Here is a 16418-nt window from a genome sequence, read left to right as displayed (position 1 = left end):
CCTGCAGTACTGATCATATGTTTCAGAGTCTCATACAAACATATACTGCTTAATAGCCCAGAAAGTTTCTACACTGCTTGTTTGGGTGTCTGCATGGATGCAGGGACACAAGAAGAGCCAGAGAGACACTCTGCTTCTCTTCCATGGAAATGAATGCTCCCTTTGTGTCCTGCAGCCATTCCCTTCATTTGAAAAATAGAACTGTGAAGCCCATATAATCTGGCCTTCAAAACTACCTTGCTATTCCAGGTGAAGTGTCCATCGTTAAGGCTGAAGTGTTTATCTGCCTGTCCAAATACCTTAATGGGAGTACAGCCTATTTAGGTGCTCAGTGTTCGCTGGGGAGTACCCATTGGATTATATTAGAATGCATCTGACTGTCTGATCCTTTTTCCTTTCTTTTTCTTTCCAGCTGACAGGAGAAGCAATTTTGCAAATTGCTAGCAAGCCAGTTTTGCCTTTTAATGCCCTGGATATTGCATTGGAAGTTCAGAGGAGCCTTCAAGGTAATTTCTGCCGTGGTCTAAGGAATTTCAGCAAGTGTAATGCTTTCCCTCTGCTCGAGATGGCAAGTTTCTGCTTTTCTCTGCTGTAAACAAACAACGTGTGTCTCTTTTATTAATCCCAATATTTTTGTGCTGTGTGTCAGTGCTTGTGTGGTAAATTAAGAATCATTTTTAGCAAACTTATTAGAAACATAAATGGTTTATATACACACAGTTAAGCAATAATTACTGTAAACATCTCAGTGAATGATAAATACCATTTTAGGGGCTGCATGCTGGTTTTTTTCCCCCCCCCCTTCCATACAGTGAAGCCACAAATAGGAAGAAAAAAGAAAAAGAAAACAGGGCATTGAACTCCATGGTTCTTGAAGGCTGTGTAATTTTCCCAGTTTGAAAACTGGCCATCTTGTTTATTTATTGCTGCAGTTCACACTGGCACCAGATCACTCCAACTCGCCTCTCTTCTTCCAGCCACTACGAAGCAGGATAATTTAATGCCAAATAATTTGCTCGACTTGATTTATCATCCCCTTCTTGAAAGCTCTGGGTTAGAAATGAATGACCTTGATCTGTGTATTAGGATGAGAGGGCGATAAAATGGGAAGATCTTTCCTCTTCAAGGAAGCCAAAGAGAGGCCCAAGGCCTAGGATAATACAACTGATCATTTTTGTGTTCAGAGTACCTGGACTGGACTTCTGGAAATAAATCCAAAGTTCAGACTGAGTTTAATGAGAGCTACTGATTCTGGTGGCAAAAATCCATTTGACTACCAGATGGAAGTCATGAGAGTTTTCCTGCTGCCATCTAGTGATTGTCCACATTGTTGCAGTGCAGATAATGTAAACCTAGTTTAATTGATCCAAAATCTTAGGCTTACCAATCAATCCTTTATTGCCATAGGGTTAAGTAAAGGTAACTAAGTTAGTCCCTGAGTTAACCTTGACTGCTAGTGACTAAATCCATGCAATTTTCTTGGCATCATTCCAGATGAAGTTTGCTATTGCCTTCTCCCATTGTGTTGTCTTGACATCCCACTAGCCATCAGCCCTGGACTTCCCATGTAGTCCTCCTCCAACTATTAACTTAGGCTGACCCTGCTTAACTTCTGATATCAGCCAAGGTCAGCTAGAATTAGCTAGGGCCAAGTCATATCTCAAGCAGTATGGTGATTTCTTTCAAATAAAATGAATACATTTGAACCATTTTGCTATGAAAAAATTCTAAAGGATCTAGGAATACAAGAGGATTATTTATGGACCAATAAATATACCCAGAAAAATCACTGTAGGCAGGAACCAAAAGTACTTTTTGTGGGGAGAGAACAGTGTAACACACATACAGCATGCATAGAACAAATCCCAACTATGCATCAAATATCATAATCATGAATTTTTCCATACTATACTTTTATTTAGTTATTTAATTTTTATTCCACCTTTATTTGTAGTCAACTCAAGACAGCATACATAACTAATGTTTTCACTTCCTGTTTTCTCCACAACAAAACATCCGCAAGGTGGGTGGGGCTCAGAGAGATAAAACTGTCCTCAAATCATCTTTCATATTTAAGGGAGAACTAGAAATCACAGTGTCTTGGTTTCTAGCCCAGTATCTTAGCCACTACACAAAACTGGGTCTTAACTCCCCTTTTGCTCTTTTGCTTTATATGGCACCCCATCTAATTAATTGTCCTTGAGAAAATGCTCTGTAACGTTTTGATTTGGCGTCAGCCCTGCCTGCTCTTATTCATGGGATCTGTGTCCCTGATTATAATAGGGCATTTGTCCTAACTTTTTATCTGAACATAGGGAATTATGGGGACACCATTTCAGAAGGAAAGCACAAATCACATCCTTAATCTCGGTAATCTTAATCTGAGTTTGGGCTTAATTTCACATGCATATTGTTCCTGTCCTAGAGAATGGCCTGGGGCAACAACTCACTTTACGTTTGATTGCTTATTGCAAATTGCACAAGGTAAAGATAAGAAACAGATAGATACAGGAGAATAAATTTTCATGAATAATATGTATGTCAAATATGATCTAGCATTGAGCTTTGACTTTTTAAAAAATTGCATGATAATGAGGTGGCAATCTTGATGATCACCTGGATAGTAACATATTTCCACACTGCTTGGATATATGTTTCAGGGTCTATAATTAACTAAAAAGTTAGCCATGTTCTTCTGACTACCACTTTAATTTTATGAAATCATTCCAAAACAGGGACCTGCACAGAAAACTGAGAGAATGGGAGATGTAAGGATCTGTAAGAGTTTTCATTAAACATAATTGCAGAAACAGCAGAGCAAAAGAATCTTATTTTATTAGTATTAGGAGTCCAAAAAACAATTCTCTTTCCTTGAAATCAAGTGATTGAACCTAATGAACCTTCAATCAAAGCTAAAGGAAATTGTGAGATCAAGTCAACAAAGCCTATTATATACTTAACAGTAGAAACAAGGGTTTGGTTTGGTTTTGGTTTTGTGATAAGCAGAGAGAAAAACAATGCAATTTGCTTTTTAAAAATAATAATTGGCTGAATAAAATCCCTCCTTTAGCTGAAAATTGGAACTTGCACACATATCCATTAAAATATATAAGTGAAACACATATGAAAATACTTGGTCAAAAGCAGACCATTGATTAAATTAGGTTAGTATATTGTACACTAATTAAAAACAGACAGGAATTTTTCCTACCCTCACTCTGAAACACTAGAGGTATATTTCATTTGCATTAAAAAAAAAACACAGGTTGTCTACTAGTGGGGATGCTCGGGAATACATATACTTGTAAACAAGCTGACCTAGTAACCCAGCAGCCCAAGAAAAAGACCCAGTAGCCCAAGAAGAGAAAACAGGAGTGATCTACAACATATAGTGTAAGGACTGTAACAGCCACTATGTAGGACAGACAGGCAGAAGACTGGCAGAGCACATCTACGAATACCAACTAGTAGTCAGAAGACACGATGAAAACTTCTTAATCTCACAACACATGGACAGACTCAACCACAGTTTCAACTGGGAAACTGTGAGCATCCTAGACCAAGCTAAATCCAAAAACGTTAGGGAATTCCTGGAATCTTGGCATTTAGACAAATCAGCCATCAACAGACAAAAAGAGATAAACCACATTTACACACCATTCAAAAGAGACAATAAGAAAGTTAAGAAGGAAACAAAAAGACCAGAACACATTGTCTCCAGCAGCCTACACCCAGATAGGCAAGGATTAACACCAGTCAAACAATCAAGCAGAAAACCATACCCTAATCAAGGAACTACCAAGGAGAAAAACACACCCCACCAACACTGGCAGGGCAAGCTACTGTATATAAACAGGGAGCAACCCCACACTCACCAGCACTGATGATGTTACCCAGTCAGATAATGAAATGTCTGCAGTCAAACTAAGCTGAGAGAGCACCAAGGATTCCATACTTTAACCCCGAGCTACATATATTCTCTTCTATAACTGATCTAATTCAGACATTCTAGAGTGAGAAATGGACTAATCCTTCCTATTTCCTCCTGTTTTGAACCGTGAGACATCAAAATTACACATTGAAAGGCTTATAATATTTGTCGCTATATCTTGCTTTTTCCCCAGTGTATGTTCCTATTCCAAATTATTCTAAATTATGCAAAGCCAGGAGGGGATGGAAGATTGTATGTTTTTATGTACCCATAGGCCATATAAGGTAAAGATGAAGATGCCCTTGAGTTGAGCTCAACTCTTGCTAAGTAAATGAATGATGTGGTTGCCAACAATATGGCAGAGGTTTGCCATTGCTTACTATAGCTTTTTGTTTTTTGTTTATTTTTTTAAATCCAGTCTAGCTTATACTTCTGGGATTCTGTGGTGGTCCCAGATAACTACTTACAAAGCCCAAACCCCCATAGGATTGGTCAAATACCAATCTCAGTTAAATCAGAGTTCAGATCTATTCTAATTTCTGACCCTTGTGTCTGTGTGCTTCTGAAATCAAAGGCCTGCATCCCAAAACATGGTGGTCATTGTAACATCCAGATACTTGTATTTTCCTTTGAAGTCATGAAATCCAAATTCTGTTTAATGCAGGAAGTGAGAGGCATTGTTTTAACAGTTCTAATAATCTCACAATCATAGTAAGCTTAATTTTGCTATAACTGAAAGGAGGAAGTGTGAGTTATCCTTTAGATTATCACAGGTGCTAAAACTGGTAGGACACTCCATTTAGAATTGCTTCCTAGTATCAACTTAAACAACTTTCAACAACACTTTGAAGGGAAAAAAAAATGAGGGGAAGTTGCAAATGATATTTCACTAAAGAATAAACCATTTTCATTACCCTACAATTCCAGTTCCTAGGCCATGTCTCTCTAAATCAGGATGAATAATCTCATTTGGTTTATTTTCAATTGTTAAATGAATATAATCAAAGGTACTAGGAAAAAAAGCATGGTGTTGATTTCTGAATTATATGGCAAATATTTCACTGCAATTGCTGCATGTAACTAGATTTTAGACAGCCTTTCTTACTATGCTGGCTGGATATTTATTCTAGAGATTTGGATTGAATGCGGTAACATTTCTCAGTGTAACCAATTGCTCTTATAATGGGCAACAATGGATTTTTAACACTTGTAAAATATGTTTTCTGCCCTTAAGCATCTATGTACTAAAGCTGGCTTGTTTAATAAAATATAACTGAGGTGGCCATATCATAAGTAAAATGTTTTCCACCTAAGTGAGCTAAAGCAGATTGATTGATTATGTGCCATCAAATCTGTGTTATCTCTTAGTGACCACATGATCTGTTCCAAATCAGGCCCTTCAATTCTTCCAACTGTGCACCCAACACTACTGTAGTCCACATCCACATTGCTGCTGGTTGTCCTCTTCTTTTCTTTCATTCCATCTTTCCAACATAATGAACTTCTCATTATGGGCCTTAGCATAATGTGCACAAAATGTGATAATTTGAGCCTAGTTATTTGTACCTTGAATGAGAACTCTAAACTGATTTGTCCTATGATCTATTTGTGTGATTTCTTGGCTATCCATGGTATTTTCCATAGTTCAAAAGCATCATAGAGTGTCATGCGGAATATCATTGCTTGAACAATTCTGATCTTTGTAGGTATAAGCATCTGAGAGTTTTTGAATAAGGCCTTCATTGCTATCCTACAAATTGCAAGTCTGTGGCATATTTCTTGAATGCCTATTCCTTTACTACTGATAGTAAATAGAAACTTCAGTACCTCCATAGACAATTCTAAGGCTGGTTGCTATGCCTGTTGCCTGTTTGGTCTTCTTTATACTTAATCTTAGTTCCATTTTTTACTGTGCTCCTTAACTTCCATTATTAGAGCTTGCAGATCATTTGCATTTCCAGATATCAAAGTAGTAATATCAGTACAGGTTATTGATGTTTTTTCCTCCAGTTTTAAACATGCTTCTTCCAATCCAGCCTCTTTCAATATATACCTAATATATAGTTTGGATAAATAAGGAGAGGGGTTATAGCCTTATCTTACTCCTTTACCAACCAGAAGCCATCTGTTTCAACGTGTTCCATCTGGATGTGGTTTTCTGTCCTCTGTATAGGTTTCTCACAAAGGCAATCTATGCTCTGGGATTCCCATTTTTCTAAGCACATTCCTCAGCCTCACATGTTCAACACAATCAAGGCTTTCTGTAATCGATGCAGCACATACTGACTTCTTTTTGGTATTCTCTGGCTTTCTCAATTATCCATCATTCATCAGCAATAATGTCTCTTGTTCCTTGGCCTTTTCTAAAACCATCTTGAACATCTGGCATCTCACTTTCCATGTACAGCTCTAATCTGCATTGGATGATCCTTAGATAGCATATGGGTTAATGATACTGTACAATAGTTTGCACTCTCTATTAAGTCTTGTTTCTTTGGTATTGGTATGTATATTGACTTCTTTCGGTCTGTCAGCCATTCTTCAGATCTGCTGACATCATCTGATTAGAAGCTTTACTAATACATCTTCTTGCTTGTCATAATTATATAGTTACTCATCAGTTCCTATAGCCTTCCAACTTGGTAATGACTGGAATGCTGAGCTAACTTCATCTTCTAGTACTAGAGGCTTTTGCAGATAAGAGATATCTTCTCAGATTTTAGATGTAGACATCTCTACCATACACAGTTTCAATATACTCCTTCCATCTTTGCTTGATCTTCTTTGAATCAGTTGCTATCTATCTATTGGCATCCACTTCATGGTTGAAGCCTCCTTCTGAGTTTGGAAAACCTTCCTTGTCTGTTTCCATATTCAATGTCTGTACAGATGTTGTTGTAATATTGCTTATTTTCTCTTATAACAGCTCTTAGAAATGCTTTGTTATGTTCCTCCCTGAGACCTTTGCTTTCCTGGCTTTAGCTTCCCTTCTCTTCTTGGAAATTTCTACTGTCTGTGCTGACAACCAGTTTGCCTTCTTCTGTTTCTTGGTTTTTGGTGGTTTGGTCTTTGGCTCTTTTCATATTCATCCTTAAGAACTTATTTGATTTCATTACATAGTTCTTCTGGTTCCATATCTATAAGGTTCAGGACTTCAAAGCAATTCTTGGAGTTCTTCTTTAAAATGGTGGATACATGCTGAAGATCATATTGTGGATACCAGTTGACTTTGTTCTTCTGCTTTAGCTTGACTTGGAACTCAACATGAGCAGTTTATTATTTGTTCCACAGTCAGACTCTGGCCACATTTTTGTTGCTATAACTAAGCTCTTCCACCCCCTTGTACCAGTAATATAGGCAGTTTGATGTCTGTGCTCTCCATCTGGTGATGTCCATTTATAAGCATTTGCTATCAATGAAGAAATCACTGGATTGATAGAAACTGATAAATTATTCTCCTGCTTCGTTTCTGTTTCTTAGGTCACACAGTCCAGCTATGTTTTCTTCCTTACTATTCCCATTTCAGGCTCCAAACACAAGCAGCACATCTCGCTTCCAAGTTCTGTCAGTTCCAAATTGAACTTAACGATAAAACCTGTCAACCTCCTCTTCTTCTTCATCAGTGGTTGAAGTATAAACTTGGATAATAATCATATGAAAGGGTTGTCTTCAAACTCTAATTTATATTATTGTCAGGCCTAGCCCAAGGAACTCCAACAGACCATGTAAATTCAGTCCAGCTATGTTTATTAGCTACAACCTCTAGCAAGAATCTTCCCAGACTGAAACCCCAGCACCCAAGTAATGCCAGCCACAACATTGTGAATTCCTCAGGGAGGTGCCAGTCTCATCCTCTTGTATGTCCCATGCTCCCCAGGAGATGAAAGAAAATGTTTTTCTCCCTGAGCCTGGCCTTCATAATTCCATTCCATCACAATTATTCAGTCATCGACTGCATTGTACTTTACTATATCCTTCTTTGTTTTTTCATGTCCTGAACAGTAAACAGTATGATCTTCTGACTAAAAGGGTTCAATCCAGTCTATCTCATTTTTCTGTTGCCTAAGATGTCCCTATGTAGCCAATTCATTTCATTTTTCACTGTAGATGTTTCTTATGTTCCATGTTCCCACTGTAATTCTGTTTTTGCAGCTCTGGATTTTCTTTTCAGCAACTAGATGTCCCAAATACTTCCAAATAACCCATTGCTCTCCTGCTTTATCATGAAGCTGTTCTTTTGTATTAATGTCCATATCATCCTCTATAAGATTTTTTAGTCATGTCTATCATTGTTCTGCTTTAGCAGAAGTCAGTTTGGAATGCAATGCTTTCACTGAAGTAAGTGATTGAAAGCAGAGAAAAATATTGGAAGTCTAAAATACAGGAATCCAGATTAAAGCATCTCCAACAGATGGTAGTCTAGCCTCCACTTTACTACATCCAGTGAAATGGAGCCCACCACTCCCTCTACTTTTGATGATGATGATGATGATGATGATGATGACGACCAATATTCTTCAGAAGTTCAAGACAATGCACATAAGACCTTTCCTTTAGCTTCTCCACCACCACTACAGCTCTGTAGGGTAGATGAGACTGAAGAATCAGTGACTAGCTGTGATGGAATGGAATTAAGAAGGCCAGGATCAGGGAGATAAGCATTTTTTTAGTTCACCGAAAGAGCGTGGGAACTACAGGAGGATGAGGCTGGCATCTCCCTGAGGAATTCACGGTGTTGTGGCTGGCTGGCTCGGGAGCTGGGGTTTCAGTCTGGGAAGATTCTTGCTAGAGGTTGTAGCTAATAAACATAGCTGAACTGATTTTGCATTGTCTCTTGGAGTTCTTTGGGCTAAACCTGACATCAATCTTCTTTCTCCTTCATTTCCTCCCTCTTCGGTTTCATTTTTCTGTGAAAAAATATACATTAATATCTACCAATTCAATGTCTGTCTGCTTGGAAAAAATACCCAGTATAATTCAACTTTGATGAATATTTTTTAAGAAAAGAGGTTGATTTTTCACTCAGTGTTAAACTATGTTCCCACAAATCTCTGTCTGCAATCTAATATAAAATGCAAGTTCAATTAAACTCAATGGAGCTGTCTTCTGAGTCAGGGGTGCAAAAGTCCAACAACCCTTCTGTGATTCCTAAAGTTTCCAAGTGGGTAGAACCACAATGTTTAGCCTTTAAAAACAAACAAACCTTTCAGGGGAATTTGACAGAGTTAAAGTGAAAAGTGGCTGCCTCCAGTTCCCCAAAGAAAACCAGTGTGTGCTGGGATTCAGCAGTGAAGGTACTGAACTAGGCTCAGGAATTCCTTAGCTGTGGAATCTCACTGGGTGATTGGTCCAGTTACACTCTATCAGCCCAGTCAACCTCACAGGGTTCCTGTTGTGAGAATAAAATCAGTAGAAAAAAGAGGGGATGGAGGAATTGCTTCCAAATCTGGGGGAAAAAAATCAGTCTAGATCACTTTATCCAAGATTGCAGAAATTAATCCTGACTGATTGATAACTGTTTGGAACATGAAAGACTGAAGAAATCCAGGAAATTATAAATATATGACCAGTATGATATGATTATAAGGGTAACCCTATGTACGAGGGCCTTATATTGATTACCTACATATTATTTCTTTCTTTCCTTTCATCTAACATCCAACAGCATGTTCATGAGAAAATGGAAACTATATTAGAAGAATGATTATATCTGAAGAACAGATAGAAAGAAAAATTCATACAAATATGTAGATTTAGGAAAACAGTATATAAAAAGGCATATATCAGTGGAATTGTGTACAAAATATGTATGTACACAATATGTACAAATTTAGTGTTTACAAAATTGCACATAAAAATGCATATAAATATTCATGCAGATTTTAGGTTTTGTTTTTTTTAAGTAAACAGATTCAGACTTCCCTATTTCATGATAATGTAATTTAATTTATATCCTGGTAAACCTGTATAGATTTGAAGTTAAGAGAGTATGTTCCATGAAGTGAATAAGCCTTACCCCCCCACACACTGTCTGTCTGTCTGTCTGTCTGTCTGTCTGTCTGTCTATCTATCTATCTACATACACGCATACATGCACACACACACACACATGGATGCATACATGCATTCTCTCTCTCTCTCTCTCTCTCTCTCTCTCTCACACACACACACACACACACACACAGAGTATATGTGTGTTTGGATGGATGGATGGAGAAAGAGAGAGAAAGAGAGAGATTTACATTGTAAAACTTCTACTTTAAATTGATTTTAGCTGCACTTCACTTTCCAGATATACACAGATCAAACCTTGTTTATCCACCAAGGTTTGGATTTCCTGAATATTCCAGTGCAACTCTTACTTTAAAATTTTTTTTTTAAAAAACTATTGAATGCCTGTATTCAGAAAAAGAAATAATTTTATAGGTACACATTTGTATGTGTTGTTATTTTTCCATGCAGATTATTATGACATGGTTTAAAAGAGATTTGTTAATGCAGATAAACTCAGCTATAGTTACTGGTACCACAGCCCATGCTGCAGTCAACAGAAAGACTGGCACCTTCTTTTCATTCTTGGATGGGAGACCACCAAGAAGTGCCTAGATACTAGGCTTAGACTAGTTTGGAATCAGCTTCCCAGGTACGCTTGATGTTTTAAGCAATAAATACTCCCAATGTCAGCTTCTTCTTTTGGTAGAAATGGAAATGTAGACAACTTAACTTCCCAGTCTCATAGTCAGCCCCTGCCAAGTTGCGCCCTACTGGGTAAAACGATTGTAATGAAATGAGTCAGTAAGCTAATAGGTCAATAAGCCTGAAGCTGTTTTTGCATCATATTCCTTTCTTAACAGATGACCATCAACACGTTGACAAGTTGCTGAAGGTGGCCTATGCTTTGCGGGAGAGTGCAGAATTGTTCCAATCAGATGAGATGCGGCCAGCCAATGACCCAAACGAAAGAGCTCCTGCCCGTGTCAGGATGTTGAATGATGTATTGCAGAGTCTCGAAAAAAGCTTCTTAGTTTCAGGTGTTCCTCCAGGTTTTTACAGGTAAAAGCAAAACTTCCTATTGTTATGTCCACTAGTATGGTCATTTTGCTTGCCTTCTACAGCTGCCTTGCTAGGCATCTGCTGTATCAATCTTTCAACAAGATATCACTGAATGAAATGCAACTGGTAACAGAGAGCCAGATGCCATTTTGTAACACTTCTGTACAACATCACCCTTATTGAGACGTATTGCACCAAAGAAAATCAATGGAACTTTATTTGGGCCTTTTTTTTCTAGGGGGCACAATTTTTAAAAACAAATCACCCACTAAGTTGCAGCTATTAAATACTATTGTTGGTTGCACAGTCAGCCAGTTGTTTAGACTGGATTTGGCATTTTTATCCATCTATCGAGTCCTTCCCAAGAACCTGGGATAGGCAGTTTGATGATGTTAAAGGTATCATCGCAGGATGGAAGCTGTTCCAAGTAAAGCTGCCTTTTGCAATTGACTGATGGTGATTTTGTCAATGCTGATGGTCTTCCAGTGGTGCTCCAGATGTTTTGGGATTACACCCAAGGTGCCTATGACTATTGGTACTAACTTTGCTTTCTTTTGCCACAGTCGTTCTACTTCTATTCACAGGTCTTTGTATTTTGTGATTTCCTCCAGTTCTTTCTCTTCTACTCTGCTGTCTCCAGGTATTGCAATGTCCATTATCCAGACTTTTTTTGTCTTTCTTATCAACAGTTGTTAAGTCTGGGGTGTTGTGTGGCAGGTGCTTGTCTGTTTGAATTCTAAAGTCCCAGAGCACTTTAGCTTCTTCGTTTTCTATTACTTTGTCTGTTTTGTGGTCCCACCAGTTCTTGCTCGCAGGCAAATGATATTTCTTGCAGATATTCCAATGCACCATCGTTGCTACTTTGTCATGCCATTTGTAGTCAGTCTGTGCAATCTTCTCGCAGCAGCTAACTAGGTGGTCCACTGTTTCTTCAGCTTCCTTGCAGAGACAGCATTTGCTGTCTGTTGCTGTCTTCTTGGTTCTGGCTTTGTATGCATTGGTTCTTAAGGCTTGGTCTTGTGCAGCCAGAATTAGCCCCTCTGTCTCTTTCTTCAGCTTTCCTGCTCTTAGCCATTGCCAGGTCTTGTTGTTATCTGCATTACCATCTAGTTTTGTGTGTGTGTGTGTGTGTACTGGCCATGCAATACTTTGCCTTGCCATGTCCCTTTTCTATTCTTTATTTGCTCATCATTATTATTATTGTTGGTCGCAGTCAGGTAGATGTTTAGACTAGATGATGATGATGATGATGATGATGATGATGATGACGATGATGATGATTAAGAATGGCAGCTCAGATGATGGGGAGGCATTATGAAAGTTGATGGTAGTATGACTATGCAGTGCTTTGGATTTAAAGAGGGAAAAGTGCTTCAGAGATCAAATGGTTGCTTATGTAGGATCTGTCCCCAACGTTTTAAAGCAGCTGCATCTTTTCCAGGCTGATGTGGCTGCCCTGTCCAAATATATTCACTCATGTTAGAACCCACTGCCTATCCCTTTACTACAGCAAAGCCATCTACAAAATTTAACCATGCAGTCATCTGATCTTTTCAACTACTATTCACAAGATCAATTTAGCTACCATGGCTAGTCATTATAATTAAAACACACACACACACCACACACGCATGCACGCACACACCCACACAGCCCTCTTCCCTGATCTGATTTCCCCCACTCAATATGTTAGAGTTTAGAAGCCCAATATCCATAGCAAAATGTATCTGGCAGTTTCTGTTAAGAACTCTGGAGAGAAAGTACTGTAATATCCAGTCATTAATATTTGTAGATATCCATAAATGTTGAAATGATGCAGTAAAAAAGAAAAAGCAGACTTGGCTTGATTTCTCTTCTTATGGTGAAAACATATTGAACAGCCCTAGATTCTTATTTTTGAAAAATGTACATCCCATTGAATCTAGTGAGAGTTGATTGTGCATCTTGAATATTTCAAATTGGCTTCTACATTTAAAAAATAAGAATTTCCACATAGCAAACAAGAGAGAAGAGGGGGGGGGGGAAGCAACGCTTCCATACTGGAGACCTTGTTTTGCACTGCGTTTCATCCTGGAGTGGAGATTTATGAGTGAGTTATAAACCTCTGAAATAGTGGCTTATAATGGAAACGCTGGCAGACCTTTAACTATAGCAGCAAAAACAGTACGGTAATAAATACAAAGCTTCATTGGTAAACAGAAATTTAGGATGCGGTTTGCAGCCTTGACCTTCAGGCTCCAACCGTGCTTAGATCATTAAGATTCCATAAATACTATAATTTACTGCCTTGTGAAGATAGAATATATTTTCATAATAAAGCACATATTCTTCGAGGGTTGTGGGGGACTGGTAGAATGATTGTCTTCTATGTAGTCATTGGGACTTACATTTTTCAGCTTAGTCATTGTACTTGACAAAAGCAAAGGGGTTGCTTTTCAGATGCTATTGGCCATCAACACCTCCTTCTAGCATCCTTTTAATTCTTAAAAAGAAATATTTGGGGGAGTGGAGTGGAGTGGAGGGGAGGGGAGTGGAGGAAAGGGGAAGGGGAAAGGGAAAGGGAAAGGGAAAGGGAAAGGGAAAGGGAAAGGGAAGATTTATTTAGCACTGATATTAGATTTGCTGTAATAGTGTTTTCCTGTGCTGGCCAAAAAGCATAATTTCTGTGGCTGATTTACTTTATTTATTACCTAGGTAATAAATAAAGTAAATTACCTAAGTAACATGACAATAGCTTACATATGACCTATGCCCACATTGTTCCCATCATCTTTTCATCATTCGTCTGGGCTGGGACAATGGACACAATTATTGACATGCCAATTATGCAACCAACATTATTGTTTCTAAAAGACTGTCAGCCATTATGTGGTATCTCAATCCAAACACAAGATGAGATGATCTGTGATAGAACCATATAACTGCAGTTGAGATTTATGGGTAATTAATGTAATCACTGAAATTTGGGGAGGTTATGAATTATGGCAATTGACACCTGGTACATCAAATTGGCAAGATGTATGGAGAGCAAAAGTGAGACTGAGAGGTCTAATTCTGAGACCATCAGTATGTGTGCAGCCCTTCAGATATCTGATAGTAGCTTATATTATTCGATGATTCTCCAATTCTTCACTTGAGTTGCCCCAGAGTAAAGGGTTTCTATTATAGCAGTTCTACTGCCCATTATTTTCTGCTTGAATAAGCATAAATAATCTATTTCACATGTTGATATCTGACTGTCCATAACAAGATCTCATGGGAGCAAGTGTAATTTATTCTATTCTTTATAAAGATAAATATTTGCATGGCATTTTTTTTTATATTTAAATGATACTATTAAGAGCACAATAGAAAAATAAAAATAATAATACAATGCAGTCATCAGAGAAAACAAAAGAACAAGCAGATAGTAATTCAGATATAAAATGGGAGTGGAGTAATCACCATTAATACCAAAGGGGGCGGGTGGCGAAGGTCTTAGACCACCTAAGTCTAAATTCTTGCAAAACCCCCAAAAGAAGTAATAAAGTGAGCCTTTCTTGCCAAAACATTCTGCTGTCTGGATATAGGCAAAGTCTTGTTAGAGTTGAGCTTGACTCAACCTAAAGTATTCATGTAGTTCTTTTGCCAACAGTAGGGAGATGGACATCCGTACAGTGAGATTTTCCAGGATTTTTTTTAAAATTTCCAATCTAGCCTACTGCTTTGGCATTTACAGGTAGTCTAGTGGTCTGTCATCCAAACACTAACTCTAGGTCTCCTTAGCTTTTGGAGAACAGCCAAGATCATTTTAGTGATCTGACCTAGCTGAGCTCAGCTTAGACCCAGCCATGCAAGCTCAGATGTTGACATGACACAGAGACACTATCATCAGAAGAACATAATGTATGAATACGTTTATCTGGCAGCCATAGAGCATAAGATTGTGGATTAAAACAAAGTCCTATCTAGTCCAACATTCTGTTTTCATCAGTGCTATGCCAGATATTGCTTATGCAAAACTATTATGAATGAGAAAATCTTGTTCAGTTTGATGGAAAATTTCCAGGTGTTGAGTTTATGGTTCTTGTACTGCTCTTCGTTAGGAGGTAGCCAAGTGTTTCTGTGTCATTTCCTGGCTTTCCACACTTTGGTTAAGTCCCAGAAGAAGACATAATGAAGACATTCCTCTCATGGGTCTTTTCCAAATCAGGAAACCTAGGGAGCCAGGAAGGCTGCAGAAGGATTAGAGAGAGGTGGCATAGGAAAACCCAAACAAACAAAGCACCAAAAGCATCCTGTGCCATCTCACAACAGTAAAGAAATACAGTGGTACCTCGGGTTACGAACGCCTCTGCTAACGAACTTTTTGGGTTGCGACCAGCTCCGGCCACAAAAATTTACCTCGGGTTATGAACCGGATCTGCGACCATTTTCTGCCCGTTCCACATGGTCTGCTGCCATTTTCCGCCCATTCCACGTGGTCCACGACCATTTTCCGCCTGTTCCACGTGGTCCATGGCTGTTTTTCCGCCCGTGCCACGTGGTCCGCGGCTGTTTTTCTGCCCTGCCGCGTGGTCCGCGGCCGTTTTTCCGCCCCTGACACATGGTCTGCGGACGCCGGAACGAATGAACGGTAATTACATTGAACCTTATGGGAAAATTTGCTTCGGGGTGCGACCAATTCGGGGTGCGACCAGAGTCACGGAGCGAATTAAATTCGTAACCTGAGGTACCACTGTACCACTATCACCATTTGAAAGCAAATGACCTAAGGATGGGGCAGAGGCCTTTTTTTGATGGGAAAACTTTTGTGAATTTGGAAGACAAATTTAAGCACGGTCCTTTCAGTGTATGAATTGCTTTTGCCGTTGGTAAATGGGATTCCAATACAGGCTTTTCTAGTGTTATATAAATCAAGACATAACTCCCTCTCCCATCCCAGACATATTTGCTTTATCTTTTTACACAATGCATTGTACCAATCCAACACATAAACCAACCCAAGGGTTTGAGTTCTCACAGTACACTAAGCTACACAAAGTCAAACCAACATCAACACTAACCTAGTTTAGTGTGTTGTATAAATACATCTGCTAGGTCTTTCACTGACTTACTTAAGAGGGCTGTGTGAACCCAACCGCTTCTTGCTTTGAAGTTGCATGCCTTACTTTCTGGCTCCACAAACTGTCCCTTTTAATTTTGCCATACCCTCTGCCCCAGTGAATACCAGCTACCATTGAATAAAGCTATGAATAAAGCCTGAATTTCAAATACTAAGAAGATGGTATTATTCTTAGCAATGAACCACGAAGTGATAAGCATAGCTGTATGTATTATTGCAACACGTTATATTTCATCATGTCTTCAGTGTATGCATTCAGTAGCTCTAGAGTGTAAAATTACAACATTAATATCACGTTTTTCATGAAATTCAGCACATTGTGTTCTGTGA

At 38.6% G+C, this 16418-nt stretch overlaps 1 protein-coding gene across 2 annotated transcripts in view; it reads left to right on the top strand.

Moving 5' to 3' along the window:
- The window catches only part of NAALADL2 (N-acetylated alpha-linked acidic dipeptidase like 2), a 774686-nt gene that overhangs the window by 729220 nt on the left and 29048 nt on the right, over nt 1–16418 (top strand). For both annotated transcript variants that reach the window (XM_088131936.1, XM_088131935.1), the window contains 2 exons: nt 413–506; nt 10786–10984. In XM_088131936.1, coding sequence (XP_087988062.1) covers nt 413–506; nt 10786–10984 — 293 coding nt within the window. The remainder of the gene's footprint in view (nt 1–412; nt 507–10785; nt 10985–16418) is intronic.

Source organism: Python bivittatus, unplaced genomic scaffold, assembly GCF_059951505.1.
Source record: "Python bivittatus isolate LINGU-HERP-01145 unplaced genomic scaffold, Pbiv_v1 ctg000980_np1212, whole genome shotgun sequence".
Classification (NCBI taxonomy): domain Eukaryota; kingdom Metazoa; phylum Chordata; class Lepidosauria; order Squamata; family Pythonidae; genus Python; species Python bivittatus.
The sequence above is the reverse complement of the archived record's forward strand: the minus strand, read 5'-3'. Positions and strand labels throughout refer to the sequence as shown.